The sequence below is a fragment of the Palaemon carinicauda genome, chromosome 28 (assembly GCF_036898095.1).
Source record: "Palaemon carinicauda isolate YSFRI2023 chromosome 28, ASM3689809v2, whole genome shotgun sequence".
In the NCBI taxonomy this organism is placed as follows: Eukaryota; Metazoa; Arthropoda; class Malacostraca; order Decapoda; family Palaemonidae; genus Palaemon; species Palaemon carinicauda.
In genome coordinates, this window is record NC_090752.1 from 11,536,020 (window position 1) to 11,560,627 (window position 24,608).

The 24,608-nt window shown below is 44.3% G+C and overlaps 1 protein-coding gene across 2 annotated transcripts in view; it reads right to left on the minus strand.

The window, feature by feature from the left end:
• The window catches only part of Cdc2rk (cyclin-dependent kinase 10), an 87,432-nt gene that overhangs the window by 33,866 nt on the left and 28,958 nt on the right, over window positions 1-24,608 (minus strand). Inside the window, exons 3-4 of one of the 2 annotated variants that reach the window (XM_068351787.1) lie at window positions 10,353-10,523; window positions 5,097-5,199 (exon numbers count right to left, since the gene is read on the minus strand). In XM_068351787.1, the coding sequence (XP_068207888.1) occupies window positions 5,097-5,199; window positions 10,353-10,523 (274 nt within the window). Of the gene's footprint in view, window positions 1-5,096; window positions 5,200-10,352; window positions 10,528-24,608 lie in introns of both variants that reach the window. The other variant, XM_068351786.1, reaches the window with a different exon arrangement.

Here is a 24,608-nt window from a genome sequence, read left to right on the forward strand (position 1 = left end):
GGGGAGAGTCTACCAGACTTGAGAAGTCGCCCTGGGCAGAGGCAGGAACTCCCAAGCTGAGAACTTCTCCCGTGGCATACCAGACGCTAGATCTGGAAGCAAGCTTGACCGGGGGAAACATGAAGGATGTCTTCCCAAGTTGCTTCTTGGACTGCAACCACTCTCCCAGTACCCTTAAAGCTCTCTTGGACGAGCGAGCGAGTACGAGCTTCGTAAAGGCAGGTGCTGCTGACTGCATGCCTAAAGCGAACTCAGAGGGAGGCGAGCGTGGTGCTGCAGACACAAACTGATCCGGATATAAATCCTTGAACAGCGCAAGCACTTTCCTAAAGTCTAAGGAGGGAGGCGCGGTCTTGGGTTCGTCGATGTCCGAGTGTTGGTCGTCAAGATGTGCAGCTTCGTCATCATCAGAGAGTCCATCGTCTGAATGTTGAGGAGGAAGCGGCAACGGAGTAGGTAACAGCTGGACGGCTGAGTCCGGCAGCACGGGTGCATGCGTGGCTGCACTGGACCCAACATCATGCCACTGTTGGTCAGTCTGAGAACTGGCAACAACCATAGCTGAGTGGGTGCGCAAAGCGTCTACTCCCGACTGTGGACGGATAGCGGAGACCACCGTGGGTTGCGGAGGCTGACGCACCGCGTCAAAACACGGCAGCTTAACTCCACCCTCCTGTTGTTGTGGTAGCACACGCACGTCAACAGAGGGTTCCGTGCGTCTGTGAACGTCAGCATGCGTCTGGCAGGGTCGACTGCGCATGGGTGGAGGAGCTCTCACAGCTGGAGTGTGGGAGCAGGCAGCCTCAGCGTCTGCTGGGCGCACAACCGTGGTAGGTTGTAGGCTAACGGGTGCAGCGTCAGCCTTCTCCGCACGAAACTCCTGCATAACCGCAGCTAACTGAGTTTGCATAGACTGCAGCAAAGACCACTTAGGGTCTACAACAGCTGGTGCGGCAACAGACGGAGTTACTGCATGTTGCGGTACCACTTTGCCTCTCTTAGGAGGTGTGCAGTCGTCGGAGGACTGCAGCGAGTCCGAACTGACCCAGTGGCTACACCTGGGCCGTTGGACTTGCTCGGAAGGGACCTTGCGTTTAAGAGGCCGTGAGACCTTGGTCCATCGTTTCTGTTGTGAAACCTCTTCCGCAGACGAGGAATGAACGGGCTCACTCGTCTTCTTGTGGGTGGGACGATCTAGGCAAGATACGTCCGAAACCACGGAGGGAACGTCTGTCCGCTGATTAAAGCCTGTCGAACCCTTTGGTCGTACGACATTGCTTCTCCCCTGGGCTTGGGAGCTTGCAAGAGGTCCCGGACTGGGAGGACGACAGGCACGAACAGACGCACCCTCATGCGTAACACTGACACTTTTCACTGCACTAACACTCACTTCACTTCCCACTGCACTCTTACCTTTCAACTCCCTGACATCAGCCATGAGTTGATTGCGGTCATTCGCCAATGACTCGACTCTCTCACCTAGAGCCTGGATGGCACGCATCATATCTGCCATCGAAGGTTGATGAGAGCTAGCAGGGGGGTCGGGTGCAACCACTACAGGGGAAGGAATAGGTTGAGGGGCATGGGGAGAGGAAAAATCAATTGAGCGAGACGAACTCCTCCTGATCCTATCCTTCTCTAGCCTACGTGCATATTTCAGGAATTCTTGAAACCCGAATTCCGAAAGCCCAACGCATTCCTCACATCGATCTTCCAATTGACAGGCTTTACCCCTACAATTGGAACAAACGGTGTGCGGATCGATAGAGGCCTTCGGAAGACGCCTTGAACAGTCCCTAGCGCTACACTTCCTGTACTTGGGGACTTGAGAAGGGTCAGACATCTTGAATTAGTCAAAGGGGGGAATTCAAAATCTATCCAAGTCGTCAACAAATAATCCAAAATCCAAAAAAGAATGCAAGGAAGTATTGAAGATAACTTCTGCACAGCGATAGCTAATAACCAGAAATGAATACTTCACCAAATAACGTGAAAATCAATCCAGAAAACAACAGCGTATTTAGTAGGTCTTGCCGGTGGCACGACAGAGAGAAAATTGGTTCTGTGTTGACATGGAGTACTTGAGTACCTGCTCGACAGATGGCGCTGTTGATGTACACCCCCACCTGTATAGCGATCGCTGGCGTATTTCGTCCTTAGGTTTTTTTGTCGGGCAGCAGAGCTGACAGCTATATGATCACCGGGTAAGTTTAATATTGAAAAAATAATAATAATAATAATAATAATTATAAAGAACTACTTATCATACTTGTCTGTATAAGGGCAGAGGTAGGAAAAGTAGATAAATCTAACAAGTGACAACAACAGATCATAAAATGTAAGTTTCAGACTGTCTTATTTCCATCAAGATTGGAGGTTTGGAGTTGGCTTATACAAAACCAGAGTGCTACTATTTTTAATGGAGGGCTTCTGGTTGCCTTTCAAATTCTAACCATATTTTCCAACACACTAAAGTTCTTTTTCCAATACTTTCCCAATGTGAAAAAGACAAAAAAATGAAGACTATAAAAATCAATATCTGCATTGTTATAGAAAGGAGCAGTAAAAGTATTTCTAGTGTTCTCAGGGGTTTTACAATTTTCTGTTTCTGGTGCAAAAAGTATCAGGAGGTTAGAAAATAGTTCTAGATCTTTCTCTCTCTCTCTCTCAACAAGTTCCTAGTTCTAACCAGGATTTTCATTAAGTTTCCCTCAACAGTTTTAGCTGCAATTCAAAGGGGAAATTTGGATATTCTTAATTGACCAATGGGACGCTCATTGTCATTTTCTGGTACACCTAGATTTGTGTTTCAAAAGCAACTTCATCAATTCAGTTGCTTATGATTCAGCTTGAGCACAGCTCCTCAAGTTTTCACAGGAGTGATGGCTCCAGTAGCAAAGTGGTTACATCTAGGAATAACAGTTCTTTATTCAGACCACTTGTTGGTTCTCAAAACTATTATCAGATCCTTCTTTGAGAACAGAAGGTTCTGTTTAGGCTAAGAATTGTTGTCAATTTAAATAAGTCTTCTCTGATTTTGTCTCAGTCAGTTCTTTATTTGGGAATGATGATAACCTTAGTTCCATTTCGGGCTCATAGAACAGAATTAAAAACTTTAAGTTTATGGTCAAAATGTTCACGAAATGAAATGTTTTGTCAGTGTATGAGTGGACGAGCCTTTCAGGAACTGTGGCCTCTTTGGAGAAATTCATCGCCCATGCTCTACTAAGGACATCTAGTGGGATTATCCTTGACGTGAACTTCATGGAATGAGTTTTAGGCAACAGGTTCTGGAACTAACTATGGTCTGAGATGCCTCTCTGGAGGATGGGCTGCTACATTGGAAGGTCATCCTCTATCAATAATTTGATCAATTATAGTTACAGATGCACATAAATTGCCAAAAGTCTGTCTGTGTTCAAAGCCCTAGTTATTTCTAAGGAACTAGAGAACGATAAGGTGACTGTTGTACACTCAAGCAGCAAAAAAGCTTTGGCTTGGAGTATATTAAGAAACAGTCCCAAACCCACAAATTCCTATTCTTCCGACTTAGGAACTCAAATGTTGGACAGAAGAGAAGCAAGTATGCCTTTTCCATGTTTTATTCCAAGGATTCAGAATAACTTAGCAGCTCATTTAAGTAAGAGGGATCAACCATTACTAAAGGAATGGTTTCTTCATCCTCACATGAATCTGTACACCTGGAAAGCTTGGTGAAAACTAATGACAGACATGTTTGTAACTTCAATATACAATGAGTTGGATCTGTATTGCTCTCTAATTCAAGGCCTTCAAGCTTAGTTGAATCTAAAGATTTATGCATTTCCACATACTTCCATGATTCATTTAGTCACCAACAAGCTTTGGGACTCAAAATGTATAGATAATTCTCATAGTTCCATTTCCTTCAGTGTGGTTTGCAGACCTGTGGTTTCTTCTAGTAAGGAATCCAGTTCAGTTCCAAAAAAGGATAGATCCTCTTAGACAACCACATGGCCGAATCATACACTAAAATGCCATCATGCTGTAGTTAACCACATGTAAATTCTCCATTGTATCCTTAGAAATAGTGTTTTTTCCAAAGCCACTAGACATTCAGTTATAGCAGGCACGTATTCTATTAACAGATTGTAACAGAATCAGTAGCATACTTAGTTTTCTTGTCTAAAAGTAGAAAGATATCAAAAAAATTAAATAAAAGTACATTAAATCAATATATTTCTCAGATAAGAAAAAGGTTTCTGATAGAATGGCAGTACAGGAAAGTCTGCGCACAGACAAAAGGAGCTCACCCTTCATAAAGGGGAGCTCTAAAGGACTGCATAGTCCTAGCATGGGAGATCGTGAACGAATGCAGCATGGTGGACCAATGGATTCGCCAACGAGGGCTAGGCTAAGCCTAATAGGCCGAAAAAAACGGAGAATCGAAGACAGCAGACATAATAGGCTCAGTAAACTAGTAAAACCGAGGAAAAAACCCTTTAAGGGTAAAAAGACTGCTGCCAACACGACCAGTAAGAACGACCTGATCGCTATCGTCGAACCCGTCTCTGACAAAACTACCACTCTCTAAGCTAGGCTAGCCGGGACCCTCGCAGTAAAAGCAAACACAAAACAGAGCCCAAGGCATCGCAACGCCAAAATAAAGCTAGCTAACGTAACACTAGTGAAATAAAACTAAGTGAAGATAAAATAAAAACAACTATACTGTGATAGAAACCAAGTAAAAACAATATTAGACAGTACTTAGTAGGTTATTTATCTGCGCATAGGCAATGGCAGGGTATTAGGTTAGGTTAGGAGTCATCCCACCCTGGGGCACCAACCCTTCGTGATTTTTTGCTTTCAGCGCCTGTCTCTGTTACCTAACCCTCGCGAAGTAGGAGGTCTGACTGTACTTTTAGAAACAAATTTAATATGAACAGAGTAGACACTATTCTGCCAACTAAAGATCTTAAAATTAACTGAGCAAATATACTGTATCAAAAAAACAAGGTGTTTTTTATGCTAAATATCCATATCAGAGGGCAAGTACCAATGTCTTAGCATATTAAATTAAATTACAAAGAATACATTAAAGATAAAGAGTACCTAACCTGTATCATGATACATTTAACGTGAGCTTCCATAAATGGAGTCTGCATGTTATCTAAAAGACTGGCCAGATCTTGCTCACAATACTCCATGACCAAAAAAATACTGAAAAGAAAAGAAAGACAGAATTTTAATAAAATCAATTATTCCTAAACAGTACTCACCTGAGGTTCATTTGGCTTCCTTCTCAAAGCTAGCTAAATGTCGACGTCTACTGTATTTTAAAATCATTAAGATTTCCCCTTTCACTTCAATACCCCTGCTCCTCTAATCTCATATCGAGCCTATATGGCAGTGTATGGTAATGAGAACAGCTTGGAGATGCAATTCAGTCTAATAAGTTGAATCAGAAATAATTAATTTTATTATAAAAATTCTGTTTATTTCTATGAATTTCACCTGAGGTTCATCTGGCTGAATTACACACTGAGAAGGAGATGGATTAGTGAAGGAGTGACACTAATCAACATAATATTCTAACCTAAGTATTTACTCCAATTAGCCGAGACGCGCATCCAATACACATAATGCTTAATGGCATTCACCGAAAGTTGGCAAGCCTCACATAATAAGACATGAAAATGAGAAATACAGCATTAAATACTAAATAGCCATAAAGACCCAAAGTAAATACAAACTTCAAAGGAAATCAATCTCTAGAAATTACAGCCCAGTTACACACTTTTAATAAAAGTGCAATACTAACTAGAACATAAACTAAGTTACCATGAACCTCATGAATGGTAACTCTTATTGAGAAGAATTAAATGCTAAGTAGCCATGACAACCAATAAATTAATAAAAATATAAAAAGTTTAATCATCAATACGAATCACCCCCAATACACACTTTTAATACTAGTTACGCTAGAGCATCACACGCAAATACCGTTGCACCCAACGCCCAGTAACTTATAAGAAAAATAAGCTTCTTTTAAAGAGTGCTTAGTGAAAACTCATTTAGTATTCCACTGAGTTGCTGCCAAAACTCTACACAAAAACAGATTATTCCAAATTAAGGTGAGTAGCTGCATTATTGTGCAGCAAGCTCCTTGGCCAACCCGACAACAGAGGCCAGAGATTGATAAACCACTCTCTCTGGGGGCAAAAGGAAGCCAACAGCATCCTGCTATTTGGAAATAACCTTGAACTTGCTTATCACCCCAACTCATCGATAAATACTGAAATGCATACAGACCCAGATTATACCAATTCTTTAACATGCCAGGGGATCTAAAACTAGAGAACATAATATCTCCATCTTGTTGAGGGAAGTAAAAAACATGTTCACGTATAGTCTTCATCAACTCCAAATTCTTGACACACTTAAAGGATGGAGAGACCAGTTTGATAGTACTCATAGTTTTCTGCTTAATTGATCACCTATATTTGATTTCCATAGTATAAACTGTGGTAATAGAAGGTTTTATTCTAACTCCATCCAAGACAACAGTACTTCATTATGAGGAACAACAACTCTGACCAGGTGGCCTCCTTCTTCCAAATGCAAGCCTATGCTGTAATGTTGCCTGAAAAACACTACCAAAATTCCCCATCATTAGAAACTGATGAGCCTGAAGGGCATTGGATACTGCAAAAAGCTCCAGGCAATTCATGTGTAAAGTCAACTCCCTCTCTAGTTACATTCCTGCCATGTGAAGATAATCCATGGTCACACCCCAGCCTTCTGAGGAAACCCCTGGGACCTTAATTTCTAATGCAACACCATGAGACAAGACGGTTGTCCCATTATTTCAGCAATTCCAGTTTGTTCTGAATCACCAGAATGCAAATCGGATCAAGATCGGAGACCCTGTTTCAATGACAATTGAGAGGGAACTGAAAATCCCTCATCATCACCCAACTAACTGAAACAAACTTCTCAAGAGGTGCCATGATCTTAGGAGCCCCATCTGCATCTGAATCGATAGTGCTTTCATCTGCCTGAATTTCTCCAACAAATGAAGGAAAAGCCAGAACAGTAAAAGCAACTGAGGCTACGATCATCCCCGTATAGAGAATCATCTGTGCCATTACCAGATGGAAATTTTTCACACAAATTGGGCATCTCAACCAGCGCAACAACCTGAGTAACCATATCTCGACCAAAATATTTTCTAAGGATGTGTTCAAAATTAGCCAGTCATCTAGGTACAATAGAACTAGGATGTCCTGAAACATCAACCATTTGAAGATTGGAGCCATCATCCAGGTGAATACCTCAAGTGCACTTGAACTGATGTATTCTTTATCAGTCCATAAACCGAAGGAGTTTCCTAGAGTTTGGATGAATAGGTACATGACTATATGCATCTGTTAAATCTTTCTAAATCATCCAATCTCATTTTCTTACTGCTCCAGTGACTGTAGAGTCTCCATCGAAAATTCCCTCCCATGTCTTGAGTAATTGGAACAACCTGTTGTAAAACCCTAGGGAAGGTATCTATGACCTCCTCTATCACTTTCTTCTCCAGAAGTTTTGTAATCTCAAATTTAAAGAGATAAGATTTGGCAGAATTGATAATGTAACTTGGAAGAGGAATGGGTTTCACTAACAAGAGGGAGTGGTGGGGGGCTGGAGGACAAAGAAATTCATTGTCCCTTCACCATTGAGAGAACCCACAGTTCATAGTGAAGGCTTTCCCATACCCAATAAAAGTGGGATAACTTTCCCCCTCAGAATTTTTTGCTCGGGACAATCATTAAGTTTCCCTATAAGATTAATGAGGCCTAGTGGCATTCTTGCTGGGCTTTCAATTAGTCCAGATCCTGAAGGCCTATCACCACTATAAAAGTTCCCCTTGTATGCAAAGAGGAGTATTCCGAGGAGGGGGACAGAACAACATGGAGAAAAATCAGACCTATATGAGATCAACCTCAAAGCATCACTTTGCATTTTCGTAGTCACCTGTTCTTCAACACAAATGATCCTACCTGAATCTCAAGTGGTACTGAACTTGAAAAACCTGAATTTGATGACCTTCACTTGTTAACCCTCAACAGTGACTCTAGTAAATCAGCGTATTAGGCCAATGATATTTGGATCATGATGCAACCATTTATCAGCCAGAGCCAAAACTGTTAATGACTTATCTAAAATTGGTACTCCTGGCACAATGGGAACCAAACGATAAGCTACATTATTAATGAAGGTGCTAAGAGGTTGCTTATGTGTGCTTACTTCAGCAGGAAGATGTTATTCAGATCCAGACTCCTAACCCAGTTTTCTATCTCTAAATCCGGCGATTGTAAAGACCTAACTAAATCGTGGAAAGGCAAGGGTTTTCCAATAAAAGGACCTGAAGTAATCAGAAAGAGTGAGGCTTGTGGAGAGGCTATTAACCCTATAATACACTGTGTACCATCAGACCCCTTACTAAATGGTACACTAGAACCACAAGGCAACACATAAGGAGTTAACCTAGGGTTCAGATCAGGGCAGGTTAGGCTAGAAACACTGCCTTTGCCAAAAGGATAGTTAGACTTTTCAGATTGCATGAATATAGCAAACTTATTCATAAAACAACCAGAATACTTATTAACCTTACTACTGTGAACTTCCCATAGTTCGGTAATAGCCTAAGCAGTACAGTATCATTCTCATCCCCACTTAAATCCCCTACCATAGTCTTCTCTGGATTCTCCCATGAATTAAAAGAAATTTTCTTTTACACTTGAATCCATTTGGTGAGCTCGTTCACACACAAAAATAAAATGTTCTTCCATATGAGGAACTGATAAGTTTACACATTAAGGGCACCGATTGTCTAAATCACATTGATCCCCTTGACAAGTGAAACAAAGGGAATGAGGAGCCCTATGATCTTGCAACCAAACCTTTGAACATTTAACTCAGGAAAGCATATCAAAGGCAGAAGTAATTCAAAGATAAATAACACTTTCTAACCCAAAAACTATACAGTATTGGCATTTGGGGAACAAAAGAACAAATATGATTAAGATACCAGTAACAAGAAGACAGAATAGTATCCCCTGTCTCTCATCCCTAAACCATTCTCATTGTCATACACCACCATATCAGCATAAGAGACTAGATGGGCACGGCTACTGAAGTTAAAGAAATTGGAAAAGTTTTAATTTTAGGATATACAGTAAGTAGATATTTAGCGATCTTTGAGGAGGAAGCCAGATGAACATCACCTGAAATTCATAGAATTAATCATCTAAAATACAAAAAAAAAACTATTACATGAAATTTATGCTCACCCCTTATGATAGGGACCTACTTTATTCACCCATCTTCAGAAGGTAAAACAAACAATTATGACACAAACCTGGTCCACGAGAATTTATTTGACTTAATTATCTTAACAACAGCCGAAAAGAGAGTTGATTGGTTGATAAAAACAAGGAGTAAAGAACACTAAAATGATGAATGATGTTTATGTCTGTCAAACTAAACCAATGGCTAACTTTCCTTTTGCTCAACTCAGGAGAATCTTCTATGTAGGCAGACATACACATCCATTAGTTCCACTAAAGCTTGTTTCTTTGGCTGAAGTGTTTAGGTTGTTATTCTAATTATATATAGGTTGTTATTCTAATTATATTTCTATTATAAGTAGAAGCAGGGCCATTTAGATTATTTTAGGACATCAGTATCATAATGATATAAAGAATATAAGCTATTGCATTTTGAATGTAAATTTATATTACATCATGGACAAGGAAATGAAATAAATTTCTTATGGAAATAGAACCTCAAGTCCTTCTTTTAAGTTTTGAGCTATACGTGTTTTATTTAAACTGATGCCCTGTACAGACAATTTAACAACATCTGAAGTTTAACCCTGGACACAGCTCTGAAAGGTTCTTCTAATCACTTCAAATACATAGAGTAAATGGTTATTAGCCAGTTACTAAACACTCACATTGCTGGTGTAACAATTGCACAGATGTGCATTTCTAAAAAAGAAGTATCTCTGGATACTGTACTTCATTAAAATAAACAATATCATTCACTAAATGGATAAGCCATACCAAAATAAGACTAACAAGTATTTTTGGGGGTCATTCAATTGAAGCAATAATGTAATCTTATTCATCAGCAGAACACACAACATCCTGTCTTCCAAGTTTGCATCTGATAGTTTCTTATATGAAAGGATGCCCTAAAGAAACTCTTAAAAGGGTTCTTACCCAAGTTCTACACATACATACAAAACTTAATTAGTCCCACAAGAATGCCTCTCTATTGAATATATAATAATTAAATCAAATGAAAAGTAAAAACATTACCTTTCTAAACTTCTTCCAACGACCACTTCCTTCAGAGCAACTATATTGGGATGTTTGCACGTTTGTAGCAGCATTATTTCTCGTAAACCTGATATTGGCATACCATCCTTTTCTTTTTCCATGCGCATTTTTTTAAGAGCAACTATTTCATTGGTCTTTGAGTCTCGTGCCCTGTCTTAAAGGAAAAAACATTTATTCATTTTTACCTTACTGACCTCAATTTCATAAAATCATATAGTATCAAAATTGTAAAAATGACAAATTCGTAGATAATTTGTATTTTTCCTAACTATACAAACCTTAGCTATTTACATGGGGTAATTACTTCGGCGTAGCTGAACAACGAGCCATAAAAGTTTTAACGAGGGTTTCCTACCCCGCCGCTAGTTAGCGGGGGGGGGGGGGGGGGGGGGGGGGTAGGGAGGGGTAGCTAGCTACCCCTCCCCCTCACACACACCGGAGAATACTCCACTTTACTTAGAGGTAGGACTTATCTTGGGGGACAGGGCTGGCGGGCACATAACTGTAAATAGCTAAGGTTTGTATAGTTAGGAAAAATTCAAATTATCTATGAATTTGTCATTTGTTCCATAACTGAAATACAAACCACGCTATTTACATAGGGTGACTTAACCCTTAGGAAGGGTGGTAAGTCCCGGCCATACTGGCTTTGGCTTGCCCGGGGATTCCATATTCGAGCGATCAAGTACTCGGACAATAGGGAATCCCTGCTCCTCGCTGGCGGTTGTGAAACTACCGCGGCCTACGTAAGGTGTGTGCGAAGGTGAAAAGTGACTTGTCCCAGGCAGTTGCCCTGGAGTAAGGAAATCCAGGCTAGGACTCTCCCAATACCACCTTGTCAGGGTATGGGGACATGACAGTATTACACCTAATACTAGGCACACAAGGAAGCATGGTCTACCTGCAGTGGTTTGAGGTCAGCTGTGCAGAGAACCCAGGATGATGCTTTCTCCGTGGGAGGAGAGGATGAAGAAAAGAATAAGGGCCAGACAGATCTTTTCATTCATGCAGACTAACACCAGGTAACAATACCCTCAACCTTCTGCTACTTGTCCATCAAGGAGCCTGAGGTTTAGACCAGCTGTTGTGAAGCCACCACAGGGCCGATAGAAACGTATCGAGCCTCCTGTGGGTCATGTCTTGCAGGTAAGGGGCTGAGAAGAAGGTCTGATGCTTCAACATCCCCGCTTGTAGGACCTGCGTTACTGAATGATGCTCCATGAAGGCCAGGGACGTATCTAAGCCCCTGACATCATGGGCTCTAGGGCGAGCGACGGAGAAGGGTCAGGATTCAAGGCAGGGTGTAGCACCCTGCCAATCCGGGCCGAGATGGTACTCCTGGAGACCCTTCTCTTCGTTACCCAGGATCCACGAACGAGACTTGAGCCTGGAGACGAACTGCAGCCGTTCTCTGAAGACGCCAGCTCAGACTCCCTACCGGCAAGGTAGGAGATGGTCTGAGTCATCTGCTACAAGACGGAGACTCGAACCCTGGAAGGAGTCGAACAGCGGGTCCGGCACTCCCGGATTCTGAGTCTCGGCAACAAACCTCAGGGACGAACCTGAATGTTGCCTCCCCCTAACCCCCTGAATGGGCGAAGTCGTAAGAGAGACCATGTGACTCGCTTGGCTGAAGATAGGCTGGCAGGAACACTGTCTACCCAGAAAGGTGGTGATCTGGGGACTTACGTAGTGGTTCGTCAGGGGGTCTCTTTAGAGACTCGAGGACTCGAACCACGTCCCAAGGAGGAGGTCTCACCTTCGACTGAGGGCAGGAGAGGACAAGGCTTCGCATGCGAAGGAAGAGTTCTAGCGGGGGAGAAATGTTTGTCCCTAGAGCCTGGAGGCAAGACTAAAGGCTGAGGGATAGCCTTTCACAGTCGAAACTGAAAGGCACATTTATCCCGCAATCCCACTAGGGGCTCCGCTATTGCTGGAAGCGGCATCGTGTGGAGGGATGCCCTCTCCCCGACACCGGCCACAGAAACTCGCTCTTTCGCCTGGGAGACTACTGCGGAAGACTTGCACAGGAGTCCAGGCCTCCTTTTCGCCACTTGTTGCGAAAATCCTCTCTCTTTGAGGAGATGCTGGATAGACTCCTGGCGGGAAGTTGGAGAAAGCTACGGAGGCAACACATCAATGGTGTCCCACCGTTGCTGGAAGGCATCCTACCAGAGGGCCTTGGGATCCGTGACCGGGGAGCAGTACAGCGGGAGCTTGCAGCTCAGTGCTGTAGCGAACCGGTCCACAGAGGGAGCCCCACCGAGTCAGGACTTGTAGGCTACTTGAGGATCCAAAGACCACTCGGAATGTGGTGTCCGTGACACACTGCTCAGACTGTCGGCGAGCCCATTCCTTTGCCTGGAATCAAGCGAGCTGCTAAGGAGACCGAGGGGGACTCGGACCATCCCGGTATCTCTACCGCAGGATGGGATGGTTGTACTGAAAAGTACCTCCTTGTCTGGGCCAGAAAACATCACTGTGGTGTTGTTGATCCTCATAACCACAGAGTAGTCCGCCAGGCTAGGTGGAGCTACTGAAGTGCCAGAAACACGGTTTCCATCTCTAGTAGGTCTAGAGAAGGTTCTTCCTGGTTCTGACCACCGGCCTGAGGACCCGTGGATCAGAACGTGCCCCCCCCCCCCCCCCCTTTCTTTGACGAGTCCGAAGACAGCATCAAGTTTGGGGGAAGGACGAGAAGGACCACTCCCTATTGTAGATCCTCGTCTGCTTCCCACCCCTATGGGTCCGTCTGTACCGGTTGTCCCCTAGGGGTCTCGGCTTCTGGGGAGACGTGCCCCCGACTCCCCCGCGCCCCGAGTCGCCACTGGAGAGAACTGATCCTGAGGTGACTGTGGAAACCAGACGGGCCAGGGAGGAGAGATGTAACAACCTTGGGTTGGAGGGTCTTCTCGTGTGAGGAAAGGTCTCGCGACCTTCCTCTGCCTTGGTACCCTGTTGTCTGAAGGGAAGGCTTCGGGAGATAGGAGCCTAAGACCAGGCTCGGTATACCAGACTCTGAGAGGGCTGCGGGGAGGACTCCTCGAGGACCACCATGATCTTTAGAACTTGGCAAAGTCCGAGGAGCTTGTCCCGATGACGAAGAATGGATGCCTTCGAGTCTGCCAGGAACGGCCAGTCACCCAGGAACGTTGGCGCGCAGGGGATACCTGGCACTTAAGGGACTTACTCAAGGTGTGAGAAAGTCTCTCCTGCCCCGAAGGGAGGAGCCCATTAGATAACGGGGGCGTGGGCGCCCAAGGCGCGTCTGCAGTCAGAAACGGATACAGCAGGCAACAGGTACACTGAGGGACGAGAGACTGAGGGACGAGAGACCAAGGGTCTAACGTAGCCTGAGTAGCGAGGCCCCGAGAGGAATAGTTGCAAGACCCCGAAGGGTCAACGCAATGAGAAACCGAAGTTCCTCTGTCACTAATCACCGAAGTGTAGAAGTGACTAAAGTTACGAGAGCCCGAGGGAACTGCGTAACTAAAGCTCCGAGACCCCGAAGGGTCAGGCAAAAAAAGGGAAACCGAAGTTTCCTTGTCACTAAACACCGAAGTGCTAGTGACTGAAAAGCAAGCTGTTGACAACAGGAACAATCCTCCGAAGAGGAGTCTCTATAAGTGGCCTCTTTCGCGAACGAGAGAGGTGAGCACTTCGTAGAAGAGACTGGTGATGGAGCCCCGAAAGGCTGTGAGATCAGCAGACGTAAACAGGAACAATCCTCCGAAGAGGAGTCTCTGTGAGTGTCCTCTCACGCGAACAGGAGGGGACACTACGTAAAAGAGACAAAAGGAGCAATCCTCCGAGGAAGAGCCCTTAGTGCGGCCTCCCTCGCGAACGAGAGAGGGCCAGACTGATCCTGCAGCTGCTCAGCCCCTTGAGCGTAGCTACAGAAGCGACCGCTCAGCCCCGAGAGCATAGTCGCTAGTACCATGGTCTAGCCTTGCAACATAAGAACGAAAGAAGGTATGCGGCCCCCCTCCCCAACCCGACATGCCCAGGTGAGGGGGGGACGAAAGTTAACAAAACAGAATTATAACATTATAATCATGCAACTGACTTTGAATGTTCCAAGGATCACCGACCCCCGAAGGGACGTGAGCCCTGAGCTGAAAAGTTAAAACACAATTATATTCATAAAAATAATTGAGACAAATAAAACGAAATAGCGACTCGGTCCTGAGAAGCTATTGTAGGCGTAGTACGGAGTAAGAGGTGAACGACCTCAAGAGAAGGGCCGGTCTCCACGATGGCAACCATGGTGGCCTAGGAGTGGAAGGCCGTGATAAAGAAAAGATCGTGGTGGCCTGCAAAGCCGGCGAACACTCTCGTAGACGTACACACCACACACCACACAACACCGAAAGCAAAGGAAACTTACTATTTTCTATAAACAAAAATATATATAAACATCAATAATGTTTAAATATGATATTTTGATTATAAAATAAATTTTTGAATATACTTACCCGGTGAATATATAATAGCTGACGTCTCGGACGGCTCGACAGAAAAACACAAAAACTCGCGAGCGATCGCCATGAAGGTTGCGGGTGTGCCCACCAGCGCCAACTATCGGCCAGATACCGCATATACATGTAAACAGCTCCAGTTCTTCTCATCCCGCTGCGTCTCTATCGGGGAGGAAGGGGGGCCTTTAATTTATATATTCACCGGGTAAGTATATTCAAAAATTTATTTTATAATCAAAATATCATTTTTAAATATTAAACTTAGCCGGTGAATATATAATAGCTGATTCACACCCATGGTGGTGGGTAGAGACCAGTATTAATACAGTTTACGGCGTATATGGTTAGAGTTTTTGACAGTTATATCATAACAAAACCCAAATAAATATAGGTACCTGGTAAGGAAGCTGACTCTGACGATTACTCTGCCTTGTTAGTCTGCTTTCCTCACGAAGCCCAGCCATCCTCTTAGGATGCTGAAAGACTCCCAGGAGCTGAAGTATCAAGGGTGGCAACCCATACAACAGGACCCCATCAAAACCCCTAATCTGGGCGCTCTCAAGAAATGACATTTGACCACCCGCCAAATCAACCAGGATGCGAAAGGCTTCTTAGCCTTCCGTACAACCCAAAAACAAGATTAAAAACATTTCAAGAGACAGATTAAAAGGATATTGGAATTAAGGGAATGTAGTGGTAGAACCCTCACCCACTACTGCACTCGCTGCAACGAATGGACCCAGTGTGTAGCAGTCCTCATAAAGAGTCTGGACATCTTTTAAGTAAAATGACGCGAATACCGACTTGCTTCTCCAAAAGGTCGCGTCCATAATACTTCGCAGAGATCTATTTTGCTTAAAGGCCACGGAAGTTGCTATAGCTCTTACTTCGTGTGTCTTAACTTTAAGCAAGCAACGGTCTTTTTCACTCAAGTGAGAATGAGCCTCTCGGATTAAAAATCTAATAAAATATGACAAAGCATTCTTTGACATAGGTAATGATGGCTTCTTAACTGAGCACCACAAGGCCTCAGATCCACCTCGTAAGGACTTAGTACGAGCTAAGTAGAACTTAAGAGCTCTAACTGGACACAGTACTCTTTCAAGTTCGTTGCCTACGATCGCTGACAGGCAAGGTATATCAAATGACTTAGGCCAAGGACGAGAAGGCAGTTCATTTTTGGCCAAGAAACCAAGCTGAAGTGAACATGTGGCTTTATCTGTGGAAAAGCCGATGTTCTTACTGAAGGCATGAATCTCACTGACCCTTTTAGCCGAAGCCAAGCACACTAAGAAAAGTGTCTTGAGGGTGAGATCCTTCAGGGAGGCTGAATGTAATGGCTCAAACCTGTCTGACATCAGGAACCTTAGGACCACGTCTAAGTTCCATCCAGGAGTTGTCATACGACGTTCCTTAGAGGTCTCGAAAGACTTAAGGAGATCTTGGAGATCTTTATTATTGGAAAGATCTAAGCCTCTATGTCGAAAGACCGAAGCCAACATGCTCCTGTAGCCCTTAATAGTGGGTGCTGAGAGGGAGCGAACATTTCTCAGATGTAAGAGAAAATCTGCGATTTGGGCTACAGAGGTACTGGAAGAGGAAACAGATGCTGACTTGCACCAGTCTCAAAAGACTTCCCACTTTGACTGGTATACTTTGATGGTAGAAGCTCTCCTAGCTCTCGCAATCGCTCTGGCTGCCTCCTTCGAAAAGCCTCGAGCTCTTGAGAGTCTTTCGATAGTCTGAAGGCAGTCAGACGAAGCGCGGGGAGGCTTTGATGAAGATCCTTTACGTGGGGCTGCCGTAAGAGATCTATCCTTAGAGGAAGACTCCTTGGAATGTCTACCAGCCATTGAAGTACCTCTGTGAACCACTCTCTCGCGGGCCAGAGGGGAGCAACCAACATCAACCTTGTCCCTTCGTGAGAGGCGAACTTCTGCAGTACCTTGTTGACTATCTTGAATGGTGGGAATGCATACAAGTCCAGGTGAGACCAGTCCAGTAGAAAGGCGTCTATGTGGATCACCTCTGGATCTGGGACTGGCGAGCAATAGATTGGGAGCCTTTTGGTCAACGAGGTGGCAAAGAGGTCTATGGTGGGTTGACCCCAAGTCGCCCAAAGACTCTTGCATACGTCCTTGTGGAGGGTCCATTCCGTGGGGATCACCTGACCTCTCCGACTGAGACAGTCTGCCAAGACGTTCAAGTCCCCCTGGATGAATCTTGTCAACAGGGAGATGCCTCGATTTTTTGACCATATGAGGAGGTCCCTTGCGATCACATACAGCGTGTGGGAGTGAGTGCCTCCTTGCTTGGAGATGTACGCCAAAGCTGTGGTGTTGTCTGAATTGACCTCTACCACTTTGTTTCGAAGAATGCTCTCGAAATTCATCAAGGCCAAGTGGACTGCTAATAGCTCCTTGCCGTTGATGTGCATGCTCTTCTGAACTGAGGTCCAAAGACCCGAGCATTCCCGACCGTCCAGAGTCGCACCCCAACCCAAATCCGACGCGTCTGAGAACAACACGTGGTTTGGGTTCTTGACTGCTAGGGACAGACCCTCTCTCAGACTTATGTTGCTGTCCCACCAGTTCAGGCATGCTTTTACTGGCTCGGAGACCGGGATTGATACAGCCTCTAAAGTCTTGCTCTTGTTCCAGTGAGAGTCTAGATGGAACTGGAGAGGGCGAAGGTGAAGTCTCCGTAGCGAGACAAACTGCTCCAGGGATGACAGAGTCCCTACGAGACTCATCCAACTTCTTACTGAACAACGTTCTCTTTTCAGCATGAGTCGGACTTTGAGCAGGGCTTGTTCTATTCGGGTGGCAGACGGAAAAGCCCGAAAAACTAGACTGCGAATCTCCATCCCCAAATAGAGAATCGTCTGGGATGGAATCAGTTGAGACTTTACTATGTTGACTAAAAGTCCCAACTCCTTTGCCAGACCCAACGTCCAGTGTAGATCCTGCAGACAGCGATGACTGGACGATGCTCTGAGAAGCCAGTCGTCCAAGTACAGGGAGGCTCGAATTCCCGATAAATGAAGGAATTTTGCCACATTCCTCATGAGCCTCGTAAACACGAGAGGAGCAGGACTGAGGCCGAAGCACAGTGCTCGAAACTGGTACACCACATTCCTGTAAACAAACCTCAGAAACGGTTGGGAATCCGGGTGTATAGGAATGTGGAAGTACGCATCTCGCAGGTCGAGAGAGACCATCCAGTCTCCCTCTCTGACCGCTGCTAAGACGGACTTCGTGGTCTCCATCGTAAATTTTGTTTTCGTAACAAAAACGTTGAGCGCACTGACGTCTAGCACTGGCCTCCAACCTCCTGTATGCTTTGGTACTAGGAAGAGACGGTTGTAAAACCCCGGTGATTGAAGGTCCGAGACTTTCACCACCGCTCTCTTCTCTAGCAACAGAGACACTTCGTGATGTAGAGCTTGTCTCTTTGACTCCTCTCGATACCTGGGAGAGAGGTCTATGGGAACTGTTACTAGAGGAGGTCTGCGTACAAAAGGTATTTTGTACCCCTCCTTGAGCAACAGAACAGACTCTTGGTCTGCACCCCTCTTCTCCCAGGCCTGCCAGAAGTTGTTCAGTCTGGCACCTACCACTGTCTGAGGACGTGGGCAGTCAGACTCTGCCACGGGAGGACTTGGCTCCTCTCCTCTTACCTCTCTTTCCCTCGGCACGAGAGCCTCCCCTGCTGGGAGCTCTGCCACGAAAGGGCGGGATAAACCTAGACGCAGGAGTCTCGATTCTGGGTCTCACAACAAAGGATGAAGAAGGAGCTCCCTTGCGAGCAGAAGAAGCCATCAGGTCATGTGTGTCCTTCTGCACAAGCGAAGCAGCAATGTCCTTAATCAGCTGTTGTGGGAACAAGGAAGCCGATAAGGGAGCAAAGAGCAGTTCCGATCTTTGACAGGGAGTAACTCCTGCTGAAAGGAAAGAGCAAAGGGTTTCCCTCTTCTTCAAGACTCCCGACGTAAAGGTGGAGGCAAGCTCATTGGAGCCATCGCGGATGGCTTTGTCCATACAAGACATAATAAGTAAGGATACATCTTGGTCAGCAGACGAGATCTTCCTACTTAATGCTCCTAGAGACCAATCTAGAAAGTTAAAAACTTCGAAGGCCCTGTATACAGTGAACCCTCGCTACTTCGCGGTTCGACCATCGCGGATTCACCACTTCGCGGATTTTTTCCATAACCCATATATATACAGTAATATATATATATATATATATATATGTATGCATGTATTTATGTATATATGTAGGTATGTATATGTGTATACATATAAATATATATATATATATATATACACACACACACACACACACACACACATATATATATATATATATATATATATATATATATTCAAATACAGTAAGCCATATATATTTTTGATATATTAATGTCTGGATTCTCTTAACGACCTCGGGATCAAAGCCCCAGGCGAAATCTCACAAAGACAAGAGCTTGGCTCCGGCCGGGAATCGAACCCTGGTCGGCAAGCTTATATAGACAGTGACTAACCCATTCGGCCGAATGGGTTAGTCACTGTCTATATAAGCTTGCCGACCAGGGTTCGATTCCCGGCCGGAGCCAAGCTCTTGTCTTTGTGAGATTTCGCCTGGGGCTTTGATCCCGAGGTCGTTAAGAGAATCCAGACATTAATATATCAAAAATATATATGGCTTATTTGAATATGAAAAACACGTAAAAATGTGCAAAATTTATCATATATATATATATATATATCTAAAGTAGGAAGATGTGATGTAGTTCTAAGGGAAAAGTATGGGAAATATGTCTGGGTAATAAGCAAAGCTCTACCTCCAGTTTGTTTCTTCATTATGATCAGAGATAAATGTAAACAAAACATTGGTTGCCATTTTTTATCGTGCTTTTTAGCGTGTTTAGGAAATGCATGATATAAAATCACCTTTAATATTTGTGCCTGTTTTAGTTTAGGGTACTGTAGTACATGCATTAAGTGTTCTGTACATTAAAGGGTAGTTTGTTAACAGAACTACGTACAAGGGAAGGTTTTAAAAGTCTGAATATACATGTTGAATAAATAGGTAAATATGGTGTCACTACTTCGCGGATTTTCACCTATCGCGGCCGCGACTGGAACCTATCTACCGCGATAAACGAGGGTTCACTGTACGCCTTTAAGGAGATGGTCAAGGTCGAGGAGGACCAACAAATTTTTGAGCGTCTCATGGCCAGGCGACGGGGAGAGTCTACGAGGCTTTAGAAGTCACCCTGGGCAGAGGCAGGGACTCCCAAGCCGAGAAGTCACCCTGGGCAGAGGCAGGGACTCCCAAGCCGAGAAGTCACCCTGGGCAGAGGCAGGGACTCCCAAGCCGAGAACTTCTCCCGTGTCATACCAGACGCTCGATCTAGAAGCTAGCTTAAAAGGTGGGGAGGCAAAGGCCGTCTTCCCCAAACTCCTCCTGGTAACCAACCAGTCGCCTAGAAGACGTAAAGCCCTCTTAGAAGAGCGAGAGAGCACTAGCTTTGTAAAGGCAGGCTTGGTAGCAGCTAAGCCTAGCGCAAACTCAGACGGAGGCGAACGAGGAGCAACAGTAACAAAATGATCTGGGAAAAGATCCTTGAAAATCATCATGATTTTCTTAAAATCCATCGAAGGTTGCACAGCCTTAGGTTCTTCTACATCTGATAAAACGTCCAAAGGATTATCATTAGGAGGATGATCAGCAACGTCCTCATCTGAAGGAACCTCGTCCGACAACTGATGAGTCTCAAGCAAGGGAGAGACCTGCCTTGGTGGCAATGCTTGACAAGCAAGAGTCCACACGCAAAGGAGCAACAGTAGCAGTCCAGGACGCTACGTCATGTAACTGCTTAACGGACTGACTAGCAACAACAACAGGAGCGGGAGGACGCTCGACGTCAAGTCGAGACTGCATTGACTGCCTAGATTGAGCAGTTAAAACAACTCTTGACTGCGGTGCTTGACGCTCAACGTCAAAACAAGTCAACTTAGCTGGTTGGCGAACGTCCTGAACGTCAACACGAGCATGCGGCAGCGGCTGAACGTCCACAAGCGGCTGAAAGTCAACACGGGACTGCATCGAGTGAGGCTCCAAGTCACGTGACTGACGTGACTTTGTAACGTCAACGTCAACAGGACGAGCAAAGTCTCGTTTGGGCGGCTGACGGCCAGGATCTCGATCAGCGTAACGGCGAGGATCATCGTGAACCTGCTCAACAGTATACTCCTCCATAAGGGAGGCAAGCTTACTCTGCATATCCTGCAGGACAACCCATTTAGGATGAACGGGAGTGGGTACGGGTCAAGACGATGGTAACGTCTGTGACGGCAAAACATTGCCTAAACTAAGACTCTCGGAGCCCGTGTTACGCTTTTGTTTAGGCGGCGAGCAGTCTTCCGATGACTGCACAGGGTCAGAGCTGTCCCAATGGCTACAGCCAGGACGCTGGACCTGTCCTGAAGGGACTGACTTCCGCTTTAAGGGTCTAGAAACCTTGTTCCACGGTTTCTTACGCGAGAAGCCTTCGGATGACGAGGAGAAAACCGCCTCGCTCGTCTTATGGTAGGGGCGGTCTTGACGAGACACGCCCGAAACCATAGAGGGAACGTCTGTTCGTTGGTTAAAGCCTCTCGTCCCCATAAGTCCTACGACATTACTTCTCCCTGGTGCATGGGAGCTTGCAAGAGGTCTCGGACTAGGCGAACGACAAGCACGAACAGACGAACCCTCGGTCGCAACACTGATAACACTTTGCGCACTAATCACTTTATCCCCACGATTTTCTAATGTGGCACTCTGACACTTTAACACTTTTACATCCGCCATGAGTTGATTACGGTCCGTAGCCAAAGATTCAACTCTCTCGCCCAACGCTTGAATGGCACGTAACATATCCCGCATTGATGGTTCATGAGTGCTAGTAGAAGGTTCAGGCACAACTACTACTGGGGAAGGATTAGGTTCAGGGGCATGGGAGGAGGAAAATTCTAATGATCTAGAGGAACTTCTCCTCACCCTATCTCTCTCTAGCTTACGAGAATACTTATCAAACTCTAGCCAGTCGAATTCCGAAAGTACCACGCACTCATCACACCGATCTCCCAATTGACAGGTTTTACCCCGGCAATTAGAACACACGGTATGTGGGTCGAGAGAGGCCTTTGGAAGACGTTTGTTACAATCCCTAGCATTACATTTACGAAATTTAGGAATTGGAGAAGGGTCAGCCATTTTGAAAAGTCAAAGAAAATCCAAAAACAATCCAAAGTCATCAACAATAAAATCTATCCAAAAAAGAGTTCAAGAGTTTTAATTGAAGATAAAAACACCTGCACTGCGAAAGCTCAAAACCAAAAAGAAGTACTTCACCAAGAATGACGAAAAACTCCAGGTCAACAGCGAGTAATGGAATCAACTTGTCGACAAGACCGACAGAGAAGAACTGGAGCTGTTTACATGTATATGCGGTATCTGGCCGATAGTTGGCGCTGGTGGGCACACCCGCAACCTTCATGGCGATCGCTCGCGAGTTTTTGTGTTTTTCTGTCGAGCCGTCCGAGACGTCAGCTATTATATATTCACCGGCTAAGTTTAATATTTAAAAATATTAAGTATAAGAAAAGGTAAGTTAAAAGACAAAACAATAATGGCCGTCAAGTGAGGATAGGAGCGGAGACTTCCGATCGCTATCCGAGCCAAAAGTAAAGTGGAGTATTCTCCGGTGTGTGTGAGGAGGAGGGGTAGCTAGCTACCCCTCCCTACCCCCCCCCCCCCCCCGCTAACTAGCGGCGGGGTAGGAAACCCTCGTTAAAACTTTTATGGCTCGTCGTTCAGCTACGCCGAAGTAATTACCCCATGTAAATAGTGTGGTTTGTATTTAAGTTACGGAACAAAAAATTTTTTCTGTGTAATGTAGACTGAATCTGACTTATGACAGATAGCTTTCAATGAAAACATCAGTCAGTTAGTGAAAATGAGAAATTTTTGGAAAAGAAAACTGAAGCTATTTAGTAATATTTACTTAAGAATAATTAATGTTTTCAAATTAATAAATCAGACTTGACCACTCTAGCTAGGGGATCCAGCACAGTGAACATAAAAGTTGTCTTTTTATCCAGTGATGTGGCAAACATGTCTACTGTACATTTGGGCAAACCCACCATTTCCAATTTTTTTGACAAATCAAGGGATATAGAGACCATTCATTTGGTAAAACCGATTCTTCTTGCTAAACTGGTCTGCAAATACATTTGATCTACCCGGAATGAAATACGGAAGTAAACTGATTCCTATCAGGCTCGTCCATAATAACCACATAGATGTGGGAAAGGATGCAGACAAAGAAGAAGAAGGCTCGTCCATAACAACAGTTTATATCCCCTTGGTTCCTGACGTGGGTTAATACCGCTGTATTGTCCGAAAACACCGACACTGTTATCCCTATTACAAATGGTTCCTGATCTAAAAGTCTTGAATATTGCAAGTAACTCTAGGCAATTGATGCGTAGCTTTGTTTCTTATGAAGTCCATATCCTTGAGAGATGCAAATGGTCCAGATTGCTCCCCATCCTTCTGATAAGGCATCTGGTCCAAAGAGACTCCCTGTGACAGGTGACCACGATCGTCCAACCAATTCAATAGAAGAAGCTCATTTACAATAAGAGGATTGAATATAGAATCTAATTTGGTCTGTTTGTTCTAATGTGACTCGAGATGAAATTGAAAAGCCTTTATTTTTCTGAATTTGAGACAACGTAACATAACGAAGTTGGAGAAGTGTGTAAACTGTCTGGGGAGTAGGCCCTTTATCCAATTTGGTAGAAGATACTTCAAAAAATACCTTATTCATTTTATTGGGGTACATCTCGGCCATTGTTACGCAAAGATTGAAAAGGAGATATTTCCTCTTTCATCATGTGTTTTTAAATAGGTTCCCTAGTTTCCAACTTGGCTTTCATAAAGGCCTTGGAACATGGGATGCCCTTCTTACAATCTCCAATGATGTAGAGAAATCCCTTGATGGTGGACGGGAACTTTGTATAATTGGCCTTGATTTTAGTGCTGCCTTTGACGGTGTTAATCATGAGGACCTTGCTTTCAAACTCAAACAGGTGGGAGTGGGTTGGTCTTTTCTTAGCATCATTTTTTTATTTTTAGGTAATATATTGCAAAGAGTTGTTGTTGATGGGTACCATATTGAGTATAGGAATGTAATATCTGATGTTCCTCAGGGTAGTTGATTTTGTCCCACTACTTTTCATACTACTGTATATATACAACATGTGGTTTGGTCTAGAAAACAAGCTTGTTGCATATGCAGATGATACCACTCTCTTTGCATCAATTCTATCTCCTGAATGTAGATGGGGGGTCGCTAAATCCTTTAATAAAGATCTAGTTAATATTAGTGCATGGTGCAAATTATGGGGTATGAAGCTGAATCCTTACAAAACTCAAAGTATGATAATGTTTCTTTAACTCTGTATGACTTTCAAAATTTCAGATGTAGATGTAATTCTCGACTGAAAATTTACTTTTGAGAAACATTAGGTCTGTCTCTTCTTCAACTGCACAAAAAAGTTGGCTTGTTGAGAAAGTTTTGTAAGATTTTCAATTATCAATCTATTCTAAAGACGTGTTTTAATTCTTTCATTCTACCTTGTTTTGAGTACTGTATTGTTCTCCTGTCTAGTCTTTACCTGCTGATTTTCATCTTAAATTG